Consider the following 25,393-nt stretch of genomic DNA (forward strand, 5'->3'; position numbering starts at 1 on the left):
ACTACTGAGTTGCAGTAGTCCAGCTGATAAGCAAGCTATGTCCCATCACAACATTGTGCCCTCAAATTAATTGAAAAAAAAAGGTTAGCCAGTGTATTTACTGAATACACTTTTAATCCATTTCAAACTTCTCACGTGTGGGAATGTATTTCAGGTATTCAGAGTTCATTTGATACAGAGAAGAGGATTTTTTAAATATATTTCTATCTTGCATTGTAAATGATGAGTGAGCTCTAGCTGCCTAATCTCCTTTACAACCTGTGGGGAAACTTGGATATTTAATCTGTACAGTAGCTGCGAGTTAGGAGTTTCATTTCTAGGGTTTTTTGTTGTTGTTTTCATTCTTACATGCCGAGTACAGAGCATTTACTTAAATGTCATTATTAAGCTGCACCAGCTTCTACAGCTGAATGTGTGCAATGTTTAAATGAAAACACTGCGTTTGGGGATTAGGCCTGATAGTTATTGTAAAGAATATAATATCACTAGAGGGGCTTGAGTAATGTACTCACTGTGCATTGCTCCAGTTGCTTTTCAAGAGCTTCTGAATCTCCCAGCGCAGGCCATTCTTCATTTAGGAAAACATCCACTTCTGCCATCCATTTCTGCAGAGTTTTTGTGTCGTTCTGTAAAGAAAGCATGGTTAACGTGGTTTGAGAGCCACACAAACCGTAATGCAACTAACTTAATGAGGGTTATATTTACTGTACATATGGTTATATAATTTAAGCTGTTGTCCTCCTTCATACATGTTCCATATTAAAGTATACTGAATGCCAGTTTTGAATGTTACACTAGTGGTGCTGCTCAGTCATGCTTGTTATACTCAGGGTGCTAGATCATATTTGGCAGTTTTGGACTCTATTACTAGAATGACTGCTCAGAATCTGATTAGTTGAGACAATTCATATGGTTTTTAATAAGTATGCATAATTTATATTCTTGTAAAATGAAATTACAGTAAAAAGAATCACTTATTTTAATTATCGCACACACAGTATGCACAGTGCTACCCTACTCATACGCAGGTTTAATGCCAATACACTTGGCATACACGAGGTGAGCAAGCAATATGCAGTGTTAATTACTGATTATCCCTTGAAAGCTGTTCTTATAATGATGTATTGTTTGCTAACACAAATATAATGATTCTGTATCCTGAGATAATAGCTTCCACCTGCGAGTCTTTCTTAACTTAATTATTGTGTTTTTCTTATAAAGTCTTGTTCCATCACTTAAACCATCACTGCAATATAACCGTTGTTATGCAAGCTTTAAAGCAGCAGCCAGGGTTGCTACCTCAAAGCTACATGTGCATCTTACTTATGGAGACCTCAGGGATTTTGCTTTAATTAAACAGCAGTGAACAAAAAATGGAAGCCAGCTAATGAATTTATATGCTGTCTAAAGTGCTGTATTAAACAACCAAATACCCAGTGCCATGTTCAACAAATAGATAATGCAAGCAGGTTTTTACATCACTTTACATGGAGTCGTCCTCATGCAGTCAAAGAATGGCCTTCCCTGCAACACATTTCCCTGCCAGCCTATGTGACGATCATTTTGAGTGAACTGCACTTTCATACAAAAAATGAAGGATAATGTCAGCATGGCCCCACGATCATGTTTGCAAGTTAGACTCAGGTCCTTTCAAGCAGCTGCAATAAGCTCTGTTGTTGCCCTCAGGTACAGTAGGTTTCAAATAGCTGAGAAGGCTACAGCGTACAAAGAAGCACACAACTAACTTGAAACTGCTGGAGTTTGGTCATCAGCTCCTCCAGTTTCTGGCACTGTTCTCCCAGCTGAGCTGACAGCTTCTTCCAGCGGCAGAGGATGGCCTCGATCTCCAGCCGGTACTTCTTGCTGATCTCCACGGGGGCTTTCTGACACACCTCCTCCATGGTGGATGTTAGGTAGTTGAGGCCACTCTGCTGTTCCTGCAGGGAGCCCTGTAAGACCTGGAGGGAAAAAAAAATGTATTTTATAAAACGACTGCACCGCTCGACATAAAGTGAGACCATGAGAACTTAAATCTAATAAAACACAATTTATAGATAAGGTTCTTTATTACTTTAACATTCTCTTAAAACAATCTTCCTACCTTCCTAAGTATCTGCCTAACCAAGTGTCTTTTTACAATTTAGAAGTACAGTACACGCCAGCATAATGGGACACGCTTAAGTGGGATGACCACTTTAGTCCGCTTTAATAGGAACCGATTTCACTATGTAACACAATTTTTGTTCCTGGGTAGTAAGTGTTATTTCCTAATTGCTTATGCCTCAAAAGTATAGAAAATGGCTATTATTCCCCACAAACTTTGCTTTTGTGACCAGGACAGTGATATTTTGAAATTTACCTATTTTCCAGAACATTCCAGATAGATTCAGTGCTGAGTAAACTTGGAGTAACTTCTAGAACTTTCTAGTAATATAAGTAGTAGTAGTAGTAGACAAGCAAAAACAGATATGTTATTGTGGGTGAGTGACGATCAAACGTAAATCCTGAAAGGAAAAGGAAATGCCAGGGGAAAGACAGTAATGTAGAGGATGTACTTTTTGTTTGGTTTCAGCAGGCTGCTGTCAAAGGAGCGCGTATATTAGGACAATGCTTAAATGAAAAGCCCGGGACCTCGCTGTACATAATGTAAACATGTTCCGTAAACAAAATTACAGCTCTCAAGCAAGACTTAATTAGAAATAAATGTTTTTTTCTTTCAATACTGTGCACTTAATCTGGGGTACTAATTGACTAATCTGACTTCTCATGTTGTTTAACTGCACTTCTCTTTAGCGGCTTTGACTGTATCAGTTATATTGATAATAAGAAACAGAGGAATTGCTGTGTAACACAAACCACACCTGTACCTGCAAAAAATAAACAGTCCAATTGATTTGTTTTATTTACACCACCATGTCGTATTAGTCATCTCTCGTATTGGCAAAGTGTAAATAAAGCACTTTGTCCACCTCAAAGACAGGTTTTACTTTTAAATTTTTCTCATATTCCCTGAATAATGGATTTTGTCCACAGTCTGTGTACACTGAAGCAATGCATATTAACATGGCTTACTTTGTAAATAAATGGTATTGAGGGTATTGAAATATAGTGAGCTGATAACTCAAGCTGTCCCTGAAGCCTGTGCTGTGCTTTATAAAAATATCCCTTCTATCAGTTTGATTGTTTTGTGCTCAAGTGTTCTCTGCTGTACAGCCCCAGGTACATATTAGGCTCTCCAAGCTCCCATTTGTAGCCTGAAAGCCCTTTATAGTACTCTACCACTACTGCAAAGGAGTACACATTACTGGCTTCAGCAATGGCAATGCCATTTTTATTTTCTAACTTTCCAGTTTGTTTTTATTTAACTTATTTTGTTTACTATTAAGACACGCCACTGGTATTGTCTTCCCTGAACCTTTGTAACATCGGTCACACTTTAGATTCAATTTCATTGTAATACCTGGCTAACTACCAATGGTTCTTGATCTCACACTGTAACTACTATGTAATTACATGGACACCTTTTTACCTGACATAATTACATGGTAACACCATGAAATGACACAATCATTCCACTCGTAATTACCTTGTAAGACCAGGAAACATTGGTAGGTACCAGTTTATTACCATACTATTGCATGGTTATATATGCTGCATAATCAAAAGTGTAACAGGCCAAGCTTTGGTTTTTGGTTTCCCTCAGAAAACATAAACACATCACTGAAGTCCAGCTCAAACTTGCACACTTTCATCAAAAATAAAAAAGGAATACATACAAATATATATACAGAATACAAAACAGTAGTTCCCTACAGGCAGTCATTTAAACAAATAAAAAGGTTTTCAGCACCAAAGCTTGTACCATAGTGGGTTTCCACAGCTGTACTCTTATCCCTTTAAATAGAACACAGGTTAGTGAAATGCAACAGTACAGGGGAGGCCCTTTATGGATGCCCATGTGAAATTAATGATGCTGAAAAACTTTAAATGTCCAGTGTTGAAAAGAGTCTTTGAAAAGACTATTGCAATTGTATGTGGATATCACCTCATACACTTCATACATTTGTTTTGTTTTTCATGTCAGAAAAAAGTACAAACCTTTAATTCCTTAAGTCTCTGCTCCATGACTTCGTACTCAGTGACTGTAACCTGAGGAATGGAGAGCCTGGTTTCTGATTGCTGGATCCACAACAAGAGGGTAGTCACAGTCTCCTTATATTGGGTAGGTGGCAGGCTCTCTAGAACTAGTACAAAACAACAAAAGATAAACAAATAAAACACTGAAATTAGAGGTAACTTAATTGTATTATGTGCGTAACATTAGAAACATGCATCTGAACACAAGACCTGTGGAAATTGAAATAAAAAAAGGCTTGGTCCCTGGAGATTGATTTTTCATAAAGTTTAAAAATTTTCCATTTGAATGTCTCAGTATTGAGTATGGGCTCATCTTGTGTTGATGCAATCTTTGCTGTATATCAACATTCAGGCGTCAAATGACATTTAGGGGGATCCTGTCCCATTCCAGTGCAACACCAAGCTCTCTGGTCTCACATAGAGGTTACAATGCTGATGAATACAATGTCCTTGAAGATCCCAAAGGTACTCTATGAAATTAGGATCGAGACTTCTTGCTGGCCAGTCCATAAGCTCTATGGTCTCCTGTTTAGGAATATCCATGACAATCCTGGCAGTATGACAACAGGCATTATCTTACATCAGAATAAACACTAAGCCAATTGCACCAGCAAATGGTCTTACTACAAGGTCCAAGACAGTTTCTATGTATCACAGAAATGTAAATCCACTCCTTTAAAGCACAATACGATCTGTGCAACCTCCAATGCAGGAACCTCTCCACACTGTCAGTGAGTCCCCTCCAAAACGGTCATATTGAGCAATGTTGAAATAAGCAAATCGTTCTCCTCTGGCTTTTCATACTGGAACACTTTGATCATTATTGAACCGATAAGATCTTGATTCATCAGTGAACAAAACAGGTGCCCAATGATGGAGCTGCCAATTCTGGTGATCAAGGCAATGGAGCGAGTGACCAAAACTGGCAAGCACGGCTGAGGAAGACAGCCACCCTTCCTCAGCCGTGGTTACGAACCAGAGGGGACGTGTGTAGTGATAGGGGATCTTTGGCCACCCTAGTGTATAGTGCACAGAGAAGCGTAGGACAGGGACCTGAGCTGACCGGCATAGCGGCAGTGGGGGCACTGCGCAAGCAGCACTTTTGTTTTGCAGTTTTATTTCTGTGTTTTATTTTCCTTTTTCTTTTCGCCTTTGGTTTTCATTTTTATTTTTGAGCACCTGTGAGTGCGCCTGCATATACCAGTGTTGGTAATCTGTGGTCCTGATTACCGTTGCCGGTATACAGGCCACAGACAACAGCGCCCTCTGCGGGCTAAAATAAATCAAAAAGAAAATAAATAAAACTGGGCAGGTGTTTGCAAATACAATCTTCTGTCTCCCGTGTCAGTGAATACCCCCACCCTTCCATAATCCCTCTTCTCTGTCACGTGTGTCAAGTGAGTTATTAACACAGGCAACAGATGCGCACTTGCTATCCAATGCAACAAATCAGCACTTTAATAACTATTATGGAAGGAATGCAAAAAAGTACTGACTTTGTAATGTATACGTTCAATTATAACTTGTTACAACAAACCAAAATCCAGTTTGAATTTATAAACAGTATACCACAATGAATGGCAGGGATAAGACAACTTCACCCGTTAAATAAGTTATGTTTGGATTCAGACTCACTTGTCTGCTTGACACAAGCAAATTGTGAGACTACTTTAAATTCTGAAACCATATTTTGAAACTGTGGAGTTCAGTATGAGCTTCAGAGCAGAACAGACATTGTTCTGTGGTAGTTGTTCCACTAAGCTAGCAAGGTTACAGAATCTTGAAACTTGAGCTGTTACAACAAATGAGTTTCAAGCAGCCAGTACAACCTGCTTGCAATAGTCTGTGGGATGTCTTTTGCCACTATTCTGAACAGATCAGTTTCAACTGCTTCTTTTCACCTGTCACCTTTCCAACTCGATCCAGCAATGCAAGGATTATGAGATAGTCTGGGCTATGGACCAAGAACATTAATGTTTCCACACTAGTGTTATAACAATCATTTAAAATCAACATTGTTTAGCCTTATACTCATTAATAGAGGATGTCAATACTTGAGGACACCACTGAATAGATAGATAGATAGATAGATAGATAGATAGATAGATAGATAGATATATAGATAGATAGATAGATAGATAGATAGATAGATAGATAGATAGATAATTGGCCTTGTTTTTTGTTGTCTGTAGCCCTTAACAATTATTAAGTAGGTTATGCCTTAATGTATGATCATTGTAAAAAATTTACAAAATTATTATATTTGATACTCAATGTGATTGAACAATACTGCCAACATATGTCCCATCTGTAAGCATCACACACCAGTGGTAGTGGTTGAATATTTTTTAATTAAAAAAAAATTAGGCTTACTGCCCCTTAATCAATGGCACTAGCATTACATTTACTATGACCGATTAGTAATTTAAGAAGAAGAAGAAGAAGGATTGAACTAAAGCACTAACGGTTTAATCAGCTCTGACTGTGAAGGGTTTAAGCTAATTTAACTGGATGTTTTTTTTATATTGTGCAATAGCTCAGAGGTATTTGGATTGAAAGCAATAGGTCAGCAATATCTTGGCTGGCAGAAATATCACTTTTTTCAAATATTTGACCTGAAGAAAGAAAATGGTAGCTTGTTTACAGTGGTGTCCTGAGGGAACTACTTTATTAGAATTGATGTATTCCAGCAACCAGGAGGTATTGTCCTTCAGATTTGATGTGAGAAGAAAAAAAAAACAGCGCTTGTCTGTTTTCTAGACATTAAAAGGTCCCCAAGCACTTGTCAAAACAGAGTGGGGTAATAATCCCAATGCTGCTGCTCAGTTCCCTCAGGGAGCTTCATCTTCTCTCATTACTGCATACATAGAGTCTCTTCGTTAATAGGCAAACACGCTTTAACAGATACTTTCTATAATTAAATAAAACAAGTGGATTCTAAAGTTTATGTGTGCTGTATGAAACACATAATCAATTAACTAGACTTCCTAGGGAAAAAAGCCACATAATCTGAACTTGCAAGTGCCATGAGAAGTCAGTGCTAAAATAATAGCGTCATTAGCATGCATAAGTCAGAAAAGGGGTGATTACTGAATGAACTGGCACATCCTAAGGGAGCTGTCGTATTAGCAACTGAATTTACGGTCACATTAAAACTGTGCATATGATTCCCTGACAAAATGAATCAGAAAACTGTCTGTGAATTTATATTGGGAAACAGATGGCTTTACCTGGACTGCCTGTACTCAAATAACTCAACATTATAACATAAAAAATATTGTGAATAAGGCTTTCAGTATCAGATAGCTACTGTGTATTGTACATGACACTTCTAACCAAAACGACATGCATTATACTATAAAAGGGGTGGCCAAAGTTGGCTCTTCCACTCCTGGTCTTTGTTCCAACCTTGTTGTAAATTGTTTAATTAAACCAATTAAACCTCCATCCAAACCCTGTAGTAGTTAATTGTTTAATTTTACTTGTTGAACCTGGAGTATAATGGCCCCAGGACACCCCTGTATTGTAGGTCCAAATGCTAGCTGGCACATTGGGGTATATAATTTCTTGTTCACAAGAGTCGTATGCCAGCCTTAGGACACTCATTTTGAACAGGCGCAATCTGTCAGGTGCCCCAGTAGTTTGCAGGATCGTGTCTCAGGTTTATAAAATTAATGATGTGTCTACATTATTAAGCTATTAGTTCTAAGGAATGATACCCACTGAGGGAGCCTGTTTTCCTGAAACAATCACTGCGTTGAATGCTTTACTGCTGCTGCTTTACTCTAAAGCTCTCCCCCAGCTTACAATTAAGGTATTTTCTATCCCTTTATCACCAGGAGGGATAACATAGACAGAAGATAAAACTGCTGTGACCAGTTTGTGTTCCAGTGCTGCATTGAAGCCCAAACATCTGCACGGTTTTATTAGATTGAGTATGGTCAATTCCAAGAGACTGTTTAACCCAGTTTGACCCAAGAAAAGAACAAAAGAATGTTCATACTCACTTGAAAGATCTGTGTGATCGATACAATTATTGCAACATTATTGCATGAGCAATGCCAATGTTGTCCTCAGCCACCTTAAATGTACCGTTTTTACTAAAAACTGTGGACATACAAGTTATTCATCACTACCATACATTTGACTATAAAAACCAAGAGTAGCTGCCTTCCTGTCTGTCTGCCTGTCTATCCACAGCATATATATACTAACCTGTAATTCCTCACAGAACTCAGTGATTGATTAAAATCTTGATATGAATGTCAGAGCCCCTGTTTATGAACATCCATTTTGAATGTACTATTCAAGATGGAAAGACAATATTATTATTACGGAACTTAGCTCTTGCATCCAGATTTGCATCCATATGACAAAAATGTATTAAGCAACACAATTATTAGTTTTTATTTTGAACTTGCTATTGTTAAATATCCATTAAATATGACATATTTTTGTAAGAGGAGTAATATGATGTTTTCTCTCATGACGTCACATATATACTGATGTTGACAATGTATCTTCCTGAAATTACCAATATATCCAAATCTATTATTTAGTTATAAATAAAGGCTAAATAATCTGGGCTTCTGGGGTATTGTGCAAACTGCATATTTGCCTATACAGTATCAGTAAAACCTCACTAATTAAATAGAAAATACAACTTAGGCTGCATTCACACTGGCTCCGTTTGAAACGGAATCTGTTCACAGTAAGCACAGGGACAGAGTTTGATTGGTTGCAACTAAAGTTTATTTTTTGGTCCTTTTCAATTTTTTTTTCAGAACCGAGTCCGTTTGCATTCACAATGCAGTTTTCAAGTGTGTGAACCGGATGTTTACAATATCCTGCAAGGCATATTGAAAGATGGCAGCTATTGATGTATTGCTCCGGTTTTTAATATAGCATGTTTTAGATTTTTACATATTGCTGTGGAAGAAACCACTGGAGGAGCATTTCGCTGATTTAATTAATGCATGTTTTGAATGCCTACAGTAGGAGAATAATGCAGTTTACACAATTCTGCACAGTTCTCCTACTGTTGCCATTAAACAAAATTATTTAAGAAAAGACTATATTTTACTACTTTTGTGAGTTTTGTCTAGTTCGGCTTAGAGCACACTGATGCAGTTTCTGACCAGGATAACAAATTAAGGCTTAAACTGAGACAATCCCAGTTTTCATGGGATATCTGGTAACCCTAATGTAGTTCCCAACGACATTTTGGTCACTTCAGAATATGAACTAAACTACGTGTGAAATGTTTACTTCCGAGTCAGGTTACCTTGTATATTTCATTTACTATGTGCAAAAGGACCGAGTTCAGCAAGCAAACCAGACTTGGTGTGTTTACCAAACGGACCGAGACTACCTCTTTATGTGGACTCAGTAAGGTTTGTTTCCCAAGTGGACTTTGTTGTTCACACTTCACACCAAACGTACCGAACTGTACAGAGCGTGGACCAAACCCTCTAAACTGACCTAGTGTGAACACACCCTTAGTCAAAGCAAATTCCATTCAATTTTTCCAACACAGTTTAGCACTTGTCTGGTAAATCAAAACAGAATATTGATTTCTACAGACAATTTCTTTAATCTGATGTTGTTATTAGGGTCAGGTAATCAGTCTATTCGGATTTTAAATGTTCCCAATCAGCTGACACATTTGGTAATGATGGGCATTTAAAGAAATAATCCTGGCAGCCTTCTTTTAAATGTAAAGGCACAAGGTCCAAAAAGACACATTGCAACATGCCCCAAAGTGAATTCATATCACAACAAAGGTTCATGCTCAGCTCCTCTATACAGTGGCCAGATCAACAGCAGTCAAGACGACAGCCTTGCCAGTTGCTGACCTGTTTAATCTGTCCCTGATCAAAGTAACTTCCTCTACAGCTTGGAGAGAAGCCAACAATACTGCTACACAAAGAGGAAAGAGTTCTAGCACCACATTTCTTTGTTACCAACTGTTCATGAAGAAAGAAAAACTACTGTATAAAGAGACAGAGAGGCATCCAAAATTAGACTTTACTGTAGTAGGCCGCTGATGTGTTTCAGAAGCTTTCCACCACAAATGTCCACAGTAAGGTTGGGTGCTGGTTGTCATTCTATTTAGCTAAGTCAACATGACTTTACCATCATCAATGTTTGGCATTACAAGGCACTTCAAGGTTCAAATTATTATTATTATTATTATTATTATTATTATTATTATTATTATTATTATTATTATTATTATTATTATTATTATTACAGTATCTGTACTGTAACTGGTCTGTCATTTTCACTTAATTTGAAAGGTGACATTGGTAATCCAAGCTGCAGTGTTTCTCAATCAGTTACTTGGTGTTTGTTATTGTCATTTTGTAGCCTTAATTTTAGTCTACATTATTACACTGTGCATTTTGTTTATATGCTAAATGTTGTTTCTACATGCAGCTCTAGGGGATTACAGCACAGGGTGCTTTAAACCTTTACTGGATCTAGTTTTGTTTTAGATTGAGCACTGGCAATTTTGTGAGATTATTGAGATTCATATAAAATGTTAGTTAATTGAATGGTTAGTGTTTAATAATGCATTCCTGCACAACTACTTCTTTCTTCCAGTGAACCAGGCTAAAAAATATGTTTTTAAAATAGGCCCTTAACCTATGTAGCTTGACAAAAGCAATCAGGTGTATTTTAAACAGAACAGTCATTCCAGGCTATGTCATTGCCGACCGTGACCGGAGGTTCCTAGGGGGCGGCGCACAATTGGCCGAGCGCCGGCAGGGGAATCGACGGTTCACTGCGCACCAGCGACCCGTGTGGTTGATAGGGCGCCTGTGGTTCCATTTAGATCTGTGTTGTCCTCTGGCACTATAGATCTGGTGGTTTCACTGTGAATCCGCAGTGCAAAAAATGACGGATTGGCAGGAACACGTTTCGTAGGACGTGTGTTTCAGCCTCCGTTTCCTGAGTCACCGGGGGGTTGCAGCGGTGAACCGGGATAAAAACAATAATTGGGCATTCCAAATTGGGGAGAAAACCGGGGTAAAAACCATTTTTAAAATAAAACATTTTTTAAAAAATCCTAATGCTGCTAAAAAAAAAAAAAAAAAAAAAAAAATGAATCTGGTCCCTTGAAAGACTGAAAAATTCATGCTTGAAAGAATATTTATCTATTTATCATCTACATCTATTATCTAATGATGAACTAAAGCTGCTGCATAAATATTCTGAACTTGTCCTCAAAATGCATTGCATTACCCTTATACAACTTTACCATGGTATTTTTGCTCTGTATTTTTGTACTTTTACCATGCTTTTTCCATGGTAATACCATGTATTAACCATCATTTAATCAGGTTTACCATGTTTATTAATGTGCTTGACCACACCTCACTGTTCTTCACATTGCTTTCCTATGCTTTATTACACTTTATTATGCTTTTACTATGGTAAACTTGTATAAGGGTATTCCCTTCTCTCTGTTAGTTTTAATGGTTACATTCAAAGTTCAATAAAGAATGGACCATTTACCTATCACTATTAGTATGCACTATTAATAGCATGGCTGACTTTTTTTTTTTTTTTTGGAAGACACCTGATGAAAACTGATGCACTAAGCATTAATTATTCAGAATAATATATGAGAACAGAACGTCCAAATGTAAAACAAGAGCCTGACTATTAAAAAAAAAACTGTGCATAAAATATTAACAGGTATACATTTCATTTTAATGTTAGTATAAAGGGTGCCAAACAACATAATCAACAACTATAGGCCAATTTCCAAACTTCCATTTTTACCCAAGGTCTTGGAGAAAGTTGTTGCCATTCATTACTCAAATATGAAGCTTGTAATGCTTTATTTGAGATATTTCAGACTGCTATTGTTAGGGAAATAAGTTATCTTTTGATAAGCTCAGACTCTGGCTTAACTTCAATTTTAATTCGTCTTGATCTTAGTGCTGCCTTTGACACCGTGGACCATTCCATTCTATTAATTCGGCTTGGGAGTTTAGTGGGTTTGGCAGGTGGTGTCCCTTCTTGGTTCAGGTCTTATCTTTCCGGTTTCAGTACGTTTCTGTCGGGGAGATTAAGTCTGATTTGTCAGAGGTTGTCTGTGGTGTTCCTCAGGGATCTATTTTAGGTCCCCTGTTGTTTTCATTATATATGTTGCCATTAGGGGATATTATATGCAGGCGATGGAGTGAATTTCCATTGTTATGCAGATGATACTCAGATGTACTTGTCTTTCAATCCAGACAATCCCTCCACTGGTGCTCTATTAGCTGCTTGCTTTGCAGACATAGAGTGTTGGATGTCACAGAATTTTCTGATATTGAATTCTTATAAAACGGAGGTCATGCTTGTGGGTTCACAGCACCAATTAAAAAATGTTGATTTATATAAAATAGATCTTAGCAGCCTTTCCTCAGAACTAAAACTTCAAGAAAGAAATTTGGGGGTCATTTTTGATCCATTTTTGATCATTTGAGTCCCATATTAGGAAAATTACTAAAGCATCTTTTTATCATTTGAGAAATATAGCTAAACTTTTATTATTTCTGTATCTGATGCTGAGAGGTTAATGCATGCCTTTGTTTCATCGAGAATCTACTATTGTAATGCACTTTTTTTCTGGGATTCCAAAGAATCTGCAAGAATTCTAACTAAAACCAGAAAAGGCAAACATATTACTCCTGTCTTGGCCCCCTTACACTGGCTTCCTGTGCAGTTTCAAATTGATTTTAAGATTTTATTTTTTAACTTATAAAGCCCTTAATGGATTAGCACCCAGTTATTTACAAGAGCTGTTGATCCCATACATTCCTAAGCGGAATCTTAGATCTCAGGATGCAGGGCTCTTGGTTATTCCAAGAGTAAATTCTAATAGTATGGGAGGAAAGGCCTTTTCTTATAAGGCTCCTACATTATGGAACTCTCTGCCTTTTTTTGTCAGAGAAGTTAGCAGTCTTGCTGTTTTTAGTCAAGATTGAAGACTTATTTATATACACAGGCCTTATTATAGTATTTTTATTATTACTGTTTTTTTTAAATGTATTTACTTTTATTTAAAATAGTCTTTTTATTATAATATTTTGTATGCTATATTAATGTTTTATTCTGCTGTGTGTATTATGTTTTCTGTAAAGCACCTTGGGGTCTATGATGTAAGGTGCTATATAAATGAAATAAATAAATAAATAAATAAATAAATATAAACATGACATATTATATCAAACACAAAAATACAGTATGACTGAAACTGAAAAAGGATGTCTTTTTGAAAGTTAGATATGGGGAAGAGAGCCAGTAATTTACAAAAAAAGAAGGTACATTTTGGTGTGCAAACTTGTTCTTGAGAGGTTTCCCTCTTCGGAGCCAAGCTTCAACAGATAACAACAAAAAAAAACTTTCTGTTGGGTTTTTTAGTGGTGGTACTATTATATACTATTTTATACCCCCACTATGAATTTCAGTCTTATTCTTTTGAGTAGCATGCCTTACAGTACAAGTTGATTTTGATTCATGTTTTAACACGGGTGGTTCTTGGTCCCTAGCTCAGATTTACGGTTCTGATGAGGTTGCAAATCAAAAGGAGGCAACTTCAGGTATTGAGCAATTGAAACTAAGAGTGGCAAAAGATATTGCTATGACAAGTCAATTTTTAAGCTTTAATAAACATACGCTGAATGTGTGTCAGTACTCATTACAATATTACCAGCATATTTAAACTACAAAATAATGCATTTAATATCTGAAACCCCACGATGGCAGTATTTATGGGCACCGTACAAGTACAAACTTACGAGTCTTTAGCTGTGTTTCCTTTGACTGAAGGTCAGCCAGAACCTGGTTATAGTGGTTGGTGAGCGCTGCGATATCAGCCTCAAGAAACATGGGCACGTCTTCCTTTTCCTTGAGCTCCTTCCCTTGGTCTTTCAGCTCCTCAATTTTAAGCTGCAGTCCAGACAAGCGAGTGACCTCATCCTACAGAACAAGGAGCAGCATTAAAAGAACAGCTTCTTAAGATAAACAGGTTAGCTTCAATGCCCTTTACATAGCTTTTGGGTTAAAGTAATATGGTACCACAGTATAAAACAGCCCTCTTCTACGTGTCTGTTTGCAGTTATTAGATTCATTCAATATTATCTGTGCTGGTGTGTCACTTTCTGACACAGCATGTGTTAAGCTTTAACAGGAAAATCTGGCTTGCAGTCCGACAAAGAAAGCATGCAGACCAAGACGTAACAAAAAACACTGCTGCAGATGAAAGTATATATATCAATATCTCAATGTACTGTAGATGGCACATCCGAACCTTAACATTAAAAAACAAAATAGTTCAATATAGATACTTAGCACTTATGCTAAGAAGGAGTGCAGATGAAAATGTCATATTCCTTATATAAATTGGGTTTGGTATGACCTATCTTTAGCTTAAATGATAAAGGTGATTTTTAAAACAGTGCAAAGTTGTCAAAACATTGTTGTACATATATAAACAGCAACAATTAATTAATATAGATTTGCTGTTTTAAAGAAAGTGATTCTTTCTAAGACATCAATACAAGTTCAAAAGGAAATCATATGTTAATTCATACATAATTGCATCTGAATTACGGACACTTCAAATAAAGTGCTAACATTAATTGTTATTTTCTGTTGAAATATATATATATATATATTATGACTGATGTTATGACATTATGCACATAATTCCAGTTGATAAATTGTACTGTATACCAGAAATATTTGTATACAGAATGTTTTGTTTTTTTAACACACTATACACACTGCAAATTTTCAAACACATTATAGTATTTCAGTCTGCATTAAAAGATAAAAATGAAAAAGTTTCAAAGTGAGAAATATTTGTATTTATTACTTTGCAATGTATATACTATTATTGTACTAGAAAGCCTTTAAAATAGCACCCATTGGCAGCACAGCAGTAAGTATAGGGCTCGACTAAAAGGTTCTGGACTGTCCATGCACTGTCGCCATAGGCTACTTACCTTGCATTTCTCGAGCTGTAGTTTGATGGGTTCAGGGTCTGCTGCTGGTGGTTGTTGGCTCCTCAGCCAGTTCTCCACAGTCACTACAGCCTGCTCAATCTGCTGAAGCTGGCTGTTAAAGGCTAAAATCTTGTTCTGGTACTGCAGCCAAGCCAGTCTCTCTCCAAGCAGTTGACAGAACTCAACCCAGCGGTTGTTCAACTGCTCCGAGGCCTGCTTGATGTCATCAGCATTAAGGCCCTCTGGATGGTACAGATAAAAATAAAATGCCATTCAATCCTCTTGTAAGTGTCACTTAGATGCAGACATAAAAAAATGAAACCTCTTACAATGTAAACAACACCAACAAAAAACACAAGTCAAGCAAAACAAGCATTCAATTCAGGGAAGGACCCCTTGGAACACTGACCATTACAAATGAAACTATTTGAAGCTCCTACCTTTGTTTAAGAGGAAAGCTGCAAAGCAAGACTTAGACATTAAGCTTAGTCACAGTGGCAAATTCATTTTTAAATGATCCACTGAACTCTTATCAGTAAACTGCTATGGGTTCTATGCAAAACATATGAAGAGTTTACACACGTAAATTAACCTTGTTTGTATAGTTTTTCATAGACATGGCATATTTCAAAAAGGAAAGTGTATTAGGGACTAAAATGTGTAAAAAATATGAATTTGTGTGTTCATTTTGTTGGGTGTATACAGATAACTGCTCAGTATTTATCCGTATAATTTGTATGTCACATTAAGAGCCTCTAAGGAGTTTGCAAGCTTTTCAACTAATGCCACTACAAAAAAATACCCTGTGACCAAAAAAAGAGATCATGAGACTGAAACTCTGGTTGCAGCTAATTTTCTGCGTGGAAATACAGTTGACACAAAGTCAGGCAGGAACATGAAAATCTGTTGGAGAAACATCCACTTTTGTCAGCATGATAAAACAAAAAAGGCTTTCCTAGATAGGGTTTTACTCCTCTGTTAATAATACTGCACTTTTTTATTTCGGGTCTATTATCTTGTTGATAATAACTATAATCAGAGACTAGCTACATTGGAAACATACTGGAAGCTACAGCAGACAGAAAGATTCAACCATTGTAGCCCATATTTTTGTTTTTTTGTACCATTTCAGTTGCTATGCCATTCTGTTGTCAGCCTGTGTCATACAGTATGGTATTGCCACTACACTGATTGAAATGACAGTATTTAATTTAAGTGATAGAGGACGTCGATGAAGGCTCTATGCGTCCCAAGCCGAAAGCGAGGGTACTAACTGAAGTCAAGGTCAACTACCGCGCGGTACAGCCTTCATCTAGAGGGCACTGTTGCTATTAGAACACTATTTCTCATTATGTTTTTTTTTAGAAAAACACTTTAAAATCTAGGTTTTAGGAAAATAGTCCTGACAATTTTCATGAAAGATCACATACATAATGAGAGATTTTTTTTTTTAGCTTTATTAAATAATTAACGTTTTACTTGTCAGAGTTGTTTATAGTTTATCTAAACAGTTATCTGAATAGAGGAATATTACTGAACTGTCCATGTCATGGTTTGTTAAAACAAAAAAATGCTGAGCTCCAGTCGAGCTGACTGGCTGTGATTTGCTTATTCGGCAGTTGCGGGTGAAGGACCGGTTGCTTATGTCAGTGCAAATTATTGATTGGCTGGTTTTGGTGGATAATGAAATAAATTTGGATCAATTGTGTCTTTGTTTAGTATTTGCTGTCCAATAGATATTAACTGAGCTTTCATTACGGCAAGTCAAAATGAAAAAGACGGTACTTGCATGGATTGATTTACATTTGATTTACAGTTGATGCTGTGAAAATGAACCAGCATGGCCATTTTCACATTCCATTTCCCAAGACTCATTTACAGGGCTAGGATAAGGTTGACTGAAGCAGCCCTAAAATATGGTAGCATGCAAATATTCAAGATTAATTTTTAATGAAGGCTGGTTAGATTTATTAAAATAGTTTTTTGGGTAAACAAAAAAACTAATAACACTCTTGAAATGTCACTACTCTTCATACAACATTAGATTCCTTGATTACCTTCATGTTTACTTGCTCATTTTTCATGCACTCTGATATATATATATATATATATATATATATATATATATATATATATATATATATATATATATATATATATATATATTTATTTTCACCACCGACTGCTCTGTCAACCAGAGCAAATTTACCTTCATTTCAGATAAGGTGATAGAATATTTCAATTGTCATGCTTCTTCAAGGCTATCCAAGTTTTATATGTCAGCAAATCTGAGCAGTTACTTACATTGGTTAAAATTTACATAGTTCAGCCCGTAAGAAAATAAATAAATACATAAATAAATTAAACCAACATAGGCATCACATTGCATGGAAGTGTGCATATTACATTCATTTTTCTATCGAAAGTGTAGTGAAGGAAATAATGCTCGAATTGCATAGAAGTTTAAAGCTACATAGGCTTTTGTCAGGTTATATTACTTTAATGACATAATGTAAGCCCTTTATCTTCAGTGGCAATGCAGCAGCACTACAATGGTAACATGATGATTCTTTATCAAGGTGCAATGGAAGAGCAAGGGCAACTACAGTGCCATGTGCCCTTGAGAGAATGGTCCCACAGTGGTAATAGTTGCATAAATACAGGATACACAGAGGATGGCCGAATAACCCACAAGCCCCGAAAAGGGATTGAGTGGGTTGTCTACAGCCATTCTCATGAGTAAAATAACCACAGCACACCATGAACACTCACTGAGCATGGAATAACTCCATGGATTCTTAATCTGCTTAGCAACAGGGTATAATTTGTCCTGATCATTCTGTCGTTGGATTTGAACAAAAGCAAGACAGATTCCAAAATGCAATCCAGTAAAAATAAATATGTACTTAACAGCACCGAACACGATAAAGTTATTTGATACTAGATCTCTCAACACTTGTTGTATACTGTTTATATACTGTATCAGAACCACTGGTAATACTGCAGCTAGCTAATTGTTTTTTTCTGGGGTTTCATAATGGTATCCTAACAGCATCTCAATGGTCGTCCTCAAAAACATTTTTTAAGGGATATCATACAGTAGTAAAACCTGTACATGCTTAAAGTACTGCAGTCTGTAATTATTTAAACTGTTGCTCATTTAGGCACACAAACAAAAATACTATGAATAAACCATGTTTGTAGACTGAAAACTGTTCATTACAAAAGAAAATGCATGTACATGTTGACATTAATATTACATTAAAATATCCAACTGGCTAATTTAGGTTGCAGTAGTATCTATTCAGAATAAGAAAAAAACACATATTCACACACACACACACACACACTCTCATTTTTTTTTCTAATAACTTCAGTGCTAAGGATAGGGGCCTATGTGCTGCACAAATCTTGAAGAAGATTATTTAAATCATCTCCCATGTAATTACCATTCACCATCTGTTCCACCAGTGCCTGAGCTGATCGGCTGGCATCTTGCAGCTTTCTGTGCTTCTCTGGCTTCTCTCTCTCAATAGCCTGCAGCAAGGAAAGCAGTGATTGAACATTTCCAAGGAGAGGCAGGTTACTTGCTCCACAAATCAAAACAGTAGGTTAAAGAAAACTTAAAAGAAAAAAAAAGCAGAACTATTTTTAGGTCTAAATTTGTTTTACAATATGAAGTTCAAACTTAAAGCCACTGGTGCATGTACGTTACTTGTCATCTTGAGTCATCAATGTGTCATGTGTCAAGGCATCAAACACTTTTTTGAATAGAATTTATGGCATATTGTCTGACCAAGAAGCTGTAACTCAATTATAATCACAGTTCTTCAGAAACTTTTCTCGTTTTGGACATCATAATCAGGCACTGCAAGGCCCAGTTACATCTACTAAACCCCCTCTCACTCACCAGAAACTGTGATATATATATATATATATATATATATATAGACACACACACACACACACGCACTGATGCACAAGTAAACGCAACACTCAGGTCTAATGGATTTAATCAAATATTTTAAACATAGATATCAAACAAAATCACAGAAAATGTGAATGAAAATACAGATCAAAGAGTCATGAAAAAAAAAATGAAAAAAAAAATATATATATATTGTAAGACAGCAGGGAGGGGGTTAAAGCCTCCCTGCAGGAAAACATTTAATTGGATTTGGATTTGGAAAAAAATTAATTGTAATTGGCTTTATTGTTTAATTGTTTTGCTTTATGGTTTAATTAAATTTCTTAATTGTTTTATTATTAATTACCCCTGCACCTGGTAATTATTGTTAAATTAGAACCAGGTGCAGGGTATTTAAAGAGGGCAGTCAGATTGTTCAGGGCTGCTGAGTGGAAGGAGGCAGAAGAGGTGCTCTGCTTCGGAGCAGTCAAGAGGAAAAGCGTGCAGTGTGGTTCGGTTAAAGTGGTTTTTGTGTGACAGGTAAACGGCCTAGCCGTCCTGTGTTAGTTAGGTTCCTGTGTGTTAGTTAGTGCTCGTAAAGAGCTAGGGGTTTATTTTGCGTTTGATTTTGTGCTTTTTAAAAATAACGCGTAACCGCGTGAAAATTGGTCTGGTTTTAAAGGGGCAACGAACCGTGAGTGGTGCGAGTCGGTTCACAATATATATATATATATATATATATGCAGAGTACATATATATATCTACAGTGCTCCCTCGCTATAACGTGGGTCTTGGGGGACACAAAATATGAGCATTATAACCGAAGAGGGGGTGTAGGGGCACCGCGGGACACATAACAACACACATCTGTTTAAAATACAAAATAAAATAACTCCCTCTCTATAATACATATATAGTGAAGCAAAAATGTAACTTTCTGTGAATTAACCATGCATAAAGCACCATGCAATCAATGTTATATTTTATATACAAAAATAAATAAAAAAAGGTAACTCATGGATCAATTTACTTAGCAGTTTTTAAACTATAAATAGCCTGGCTAAATGACGGTCAGGAGTTCATTTCGAAGCTCTTCTCGCAGCAAAAAAGTAAATAAGGAAAGATAAGCACGTAATAGGCCTAATATTTATTTAGTTATAAAACAAATGCTGAATAAGATGTCTGTGTTATAAAGTGCCAGCACAGCTTTTCTTCAGTTCAGATACTGTATCAAAAAGGATAAAAGGATAGACAGAAACAGAAGTCAGACTGAGAAGTTGTTTACAGTTTGAACAACACCGGTACTATATTTACTGTAGAAGCATTGCATGAATCACTAGTATAGGGAATTCGCCCCTTTTTGAAAAAAGTTTCAACCCATGAGAATATATATATATATATATATATATATATATTCTCATGGGTTGAAACTTTTTTCAAAAAGGGGCGAATCACTTGTAGCTATCCATACGGCACTAGGATTTTGAAAAACAAAACAAAAAAAACGGTAATCATATTTAAATTTTAAGACTGACGTGGTATATCAATTTTCATCTTTTCGGAAACCAAACTCTAGATGAGATTTTGGGTGCGTCTGAATCAGACACTTATTCAGGTGGTGAAAAAAAAGTTAATACTGCTGAGCATCGGACTTACTGAAGCACAGCTTCTGGACATCGGGTGTCCTTTTTATGCCACTGTCCGAGTATTTCAAAATGCAAACAGCATCTTTGCTGCCTCTGTGAAACGGTACCGCAAATCCAATCTGGCATGGATACCTCCTGTCACTCCTCCCGGATCACAAAGGACGATTACAAAAAAACAAAAACAAAAAATCTTCCCCAACACTGTCACCTGACACTGCCGCAGGTTTTGTGAGAAAGGTTTGTTTTGATGTGCAAATAAACATGGCCAGACGTGGCAAAGGCGGCCTGCGTGATTGTCCTGCAACACTTCCTCAGACAACGACAAGGACAACAATGAATCAAACACCATGTTGCTCGAAATCGTTTGCTTCGCCTCATGACTTAACGCAGTTGGAGTATATCCCACACCCTGTCATGCCTTATTGCTTATATACAGTATATATATATATTAATTCATTGATAGATTAATTTTATGAATTCTATCACAAAAAGGCTGCAATAAAGATGATCCCTCCTAAATATATTATCTATAAGTAATGGGGCTCAGCCCTGGTTGTTTCTACCTTTTTTATCATTTTTATCACGCCTACTCTCTTTCAGCTCCAAGCAAACACAGCAGACTAATAACAAGAAAATGCATTTTTTGTGGTCGTACTGCAGTGACACATAACATATCTTTTCAGTGGGATCTTACTTCATTTTTTTAAAACAGGTGGGTTGATTAAAGCAGGTGAAGTGAATCACCCCAGGGTTTCACAGTCTGATAGCTTATAGTTTAGAAGCTGAGGCCTGACTATGACCCCTCAGTTTTATAACACAGGAAAAAATAAACACTGCAGTAATTAACTAGAAAGCCAACCAGGCACAAAATATAGCAATAAAGTGTTAGAAAAATCAATAAACTGTATTGAAGGAACACAGCTGAAGTTCGTGTTTTCAACAGCAGTTTAACACAATAGGGTTGTCCTTCACAGGTCTAAAAGAAAGCTATTGATTTTTTTTTTTTTTTTTTTTTTTTTAAGGTCAAAGGGAAATCTTTTTTACCCAGATGAATATTATGACAAAATATATGTATCAAAATCGTCTCCATTTTTAACATAATAAACATTTATGGTAAATGTATACTGAAGAATGGGTGTTGATTAGGAACCACAGTAGCAAGAACAACATGTTGGGAGGCTGATTCAAGCTCCATCTGAGTTATAAAATCAAAACAAAAGGAAAGTGGTTGCCAAGGGAGACAGCTGTGGCCAAAGTGAGTGACGGACAGAGGGAATTCTATGCCACATCATGTCAAAGCTGTGATTAGAGCAAATGGTAACCCAACCCAAGGTCCCAAGGCCTAATGAGGTGACCAGGCAGTGTATATGTTTTGTTATTGTTTTATACAGGTATCATAATCTGCCTCCTTACATTTACTCGCTCTTGAAGATCTGAGAGGTTCCCTTCTTTCCGGGAAATCGCAAACTCTGGACTTTGGAGTATGGCTTCAGATCTGGTCATCCAACTGTGCAGCTCGGTCGTATCCACACCAAACCTAAAACACAGAAGGCGTGAAAACTATTACCAAAAAAAACATTTATTAAGGGGTGGCTTTCTGTTGTAAACACAGCACATTTTCTTGTTGCAGTCAAGTGAACAAGGCAAAACGTTTTTACTACAAGCACTTTGCAGGTCTCCTTCAGTTCCTACCATTTATATTGCTGCAGGGAATGCAATAAATTACTTTACAAACCTTAAAGCTTTTAACCGCAGCTGCATTTTTACTGGAAACAAACAAGCAATAACACTTCACACTGAACGCAGCCATTCATCAGCAGTCTTAAAACACATAGCAGTCCTAAACAATAGATAGCCAAGACAAATATCTTTATCAAATAAAAGACAAGGAGACAGGAGGAAACAACATACAAGTCCCAAGAGTTTCAAGAGTATGCCAACCCAAATCACCGAAACAGCCCTCCAAACGGATATGAATCACCTTGGAGTAAAAAGTTAATGCAGCTGTCTTTAAAGTAAAAATATACAGTTAATTTCTCAGTTATTTATCTTTAAAACCTGCCATATGGATACCCTAAAATCATTTGATGTTATTTGTTGTTTTGTAGATGGTAGCTTAACAGTCGGGAAAACACTGTAGTAAAATAGTCCTTTACCTTAAGTACAGCATCACTTTAAGTGTTGTAGTCGTTAAACTGACAGAACGGCAAAAGGATCTGATAAGCTAAGAAAACGTATCTGGGGTCAGTTTCACAAGCCATTCCTAAGTAGCCACACTGCAGTTTGATAGTAGAACATTATTTGGCAGAAAAGATAAATGTAACCATTTTGACTAGCTGGGGTGAATTTTGCAAAACCATGCCATTCTGTTTGTGTCTTCTTAGACCATTTAACTATAATAATACATTTAATCCACAGGATGACAATATGGGGCTATGCCAAAATCCTGTTCAGAAACCTCTTGCAACATTTGGCCACCAGGTGGTACAGTGGGCTAAGTAAAATCCCATTAAACGCAAATAGGTACAGAAACATTTTAGAGGAACAAGGAACATCAAAACAGCAGGCTAGAAAGAGGAACACTGCATAAGGAGATGTTAATGGTGTGTGGAAGACGACTGCTTGAGGTAAACTAAAATGGCAAAGCCATTATGAGCTTCTATGCTCTGCATCCATAATGTGCAAAATGTAATCCTAGAAACATTTGTCATGGCATACAATAGAATTATGCTCTGCAGACTAACATACTTTAAAAGAGTAAAATAAATCTAAGATTCCTTTTTCTGCTAAAATGTTTCATTATTTACTTGTAACAGGGAGAAATGTGGACCTTGGCTAGATCACTGGGGAAGAGAGTTTAGTTATGTCGACTCTCAGTGGACAGTAGTCGAACAGTACGTAATAAAAGAACTAAACAATTCATCACAACTGGTGACATGGAAACTGACTACCTCGTTGTAAAGAAAACAAATAAACATAGGGGAAGTTCACATTGCCACTGCTTGTGCAAATCCTCCACAGGTGTATATTTGACAAATTAACAATTTGAGGACACGATACATGATGTGGCTTAAAATGTTAAATAGTGAGATGATAGCAGTTTGAAATACACACATCAAATCACAGGACTGCATTAGAGAAGTTGATATGAGCCAGATCTTGGTTCACACTCAAAGTGGTCCACTGCTTGTTTTCCCACTACAAGATACAACATTCTGATCTCACAGTGATCCCCAGGATACGCTCTCGTATTGTTACATTGTTAATATTTTTTTTTTTGTACAGTTTCCTCTAATGGGCATGATTGCAGTAGAGAGCTGTCCAAGCTAGGCTTTCTTAAATAATTGTACTTTTACCCATGCTACCAAAGCACCTTTAATTTCAACTCAATTCACTGTCCTGCTTGTATTACATGTGCCCAGAACTGGCCATGGTTTTGTAATTGCAAACATTCAGCCTTCACCTTCACAACAAGGGGTCTAGTTAATTGATTGAAACATCTAAATATTGTATCAGCATAATTTAAATAATTAAAATAGAATTTGTTTATTACTTACAGACAACAATAAGATAAGGAGACTATTATGGCTTTTATTAGTTATTTTAAACAGTGGCAGTATTTAGATAGACCCCTCAGATGTTTTTACCAGGTGAACTAGGGCAGCAGTGTGGAGTAGTGGTTAGGGCTCTGGACTCCTGACCCTCAGGTCCTGGGTTCAATCCCAGGTGGGGGACGCTGCTGCTGTACCCTTGAGCAAGGTACTTTACCTAGATTGCTCTAGTAAAACCCCAACTGTATAAATGGGTAATTGTATGTAAAAATAATGTGTAAAAAATAATGTAATTGTATGTAAAAATAATGTGATATCTTGTAACAGTTGTAAGTCGCCCTGGATAAGAGCATCTGCTAAGAAATAAATAATAACCAAATGGCCAATTTGACTACAGTACAGGTCAGTAAATGCAGGGATCTATTTTAAAAACTTTTAACTCTATTCATTCTGCTGGTGTTCTTCCCCAGGGGTGATTTATTAACATGGTTCTGCAGTACAGCTTGCATAATTTAATAATCTTTATTTTTATATAGTGCTTTTCATAATGGAACACCATCACATTATCTCGTATCGCTTTACAAGATACGAGACTAGGGTGCGTGAACTATGCATCAGCTGTAGTCACTTACAACTACGTCCCATCCAAAAGACGGATCACAAGGAGGTTACGTGACTTGCTCAGGGTCACACAATGAGTCAGTGGCTGAGCTGGGATTTGAACCGGGGACCTCCTGGTTAACAAGCCCTTTTCTTTAACCACTGGACCACATAGCCTCCTGAATGTCTCCTCTGTGTCTCCTTCATCACAGTCATTAAAAGTATTTTTTATTTTTTATTTCTCTCTGCCATGTTGAGATGAGTAGCTGCAGACAGTGGTTGTTATCATTAAAGCGAATTTCAAATCTTGTCATTTTAATTTTAGCGGCAGGGGTTGGTTGCCTAGTTACTAAGTGCAGCAGAGTAGCACACATAACGAAACAAGGGAAAATCATGAGTAAAAACAGAATCAGAGTTTCCTTAATACAATCCTGAAATCGGGATTCAGGAGCTGAATTTACCATATGGGATTCCCAGGATTGCAACCACTAAATACACCACATGTAATTCATCACTTGATTACAGGTGTGCTCGGTTGATTAGACA

At 36.8% G+C, this 25,393-nt stretch overlaps 1 protein-coding gene across 10 annotated transcripts in view; it reads right to left on the reverse strand.

Annotated features, from left to right (window-relative positions):
- LOC117407249 (dystrophin-like) overlaps positions 1-25,393 on the reverse strand; it is an 809,654-nt gene that overhangs the window by 481,570 nt on the left and 302,691 nt on the right. For all 10 annotated transcript variants that reach the window (XM_059028873.1, XM_059028880.1, XM_059028876.1 and 7 more), the window contains 7 exons: positions 22,110-22,233; positions 18,593-18,680; positions 15,144-15,385; positions 13,935-14,115; positions 4,099-4,244; positions 1,746-1,958; positions 513-626 (listed from right to left, as the gene is read on the reverse strand). In XM_059028873.1, coding sequence (XP_058884856.1) covers positions 513-626; positions 1,746-1,958; positions 4,099-4,244; positions 13,935-14,115; positions 15,144-15,385; positions 18,593-18,680; positions 22,110-22,233 — 1,108 coding nt within the window. The remainder of the gene's footprint in view (positions 1-512; positions 627-1,745; positions 1,959-4,098; positions 4,245-13,934; positions 14,116-15,143; positions 15,386-18,592; positions 18,681-22,109; positions 22,234-25,393) is intronic.

The sequence above is a fragment of the Acipenser ruthenus genome, chromosome 8 (assembly GCF_902713425.1).
Source record: "Acipenser ruthenus chromosome 8, fAciRut3.2 maternal haplotype, whole genome shotgun sequence".
Classification (NCBI taxonomy): domain Eukaryota; kingdom Metazoa; phylum Chordata; class Actinopteri; order Acipenseriformes; family Acipenseridae; genus Acipenser; species Acipenser ruthenus.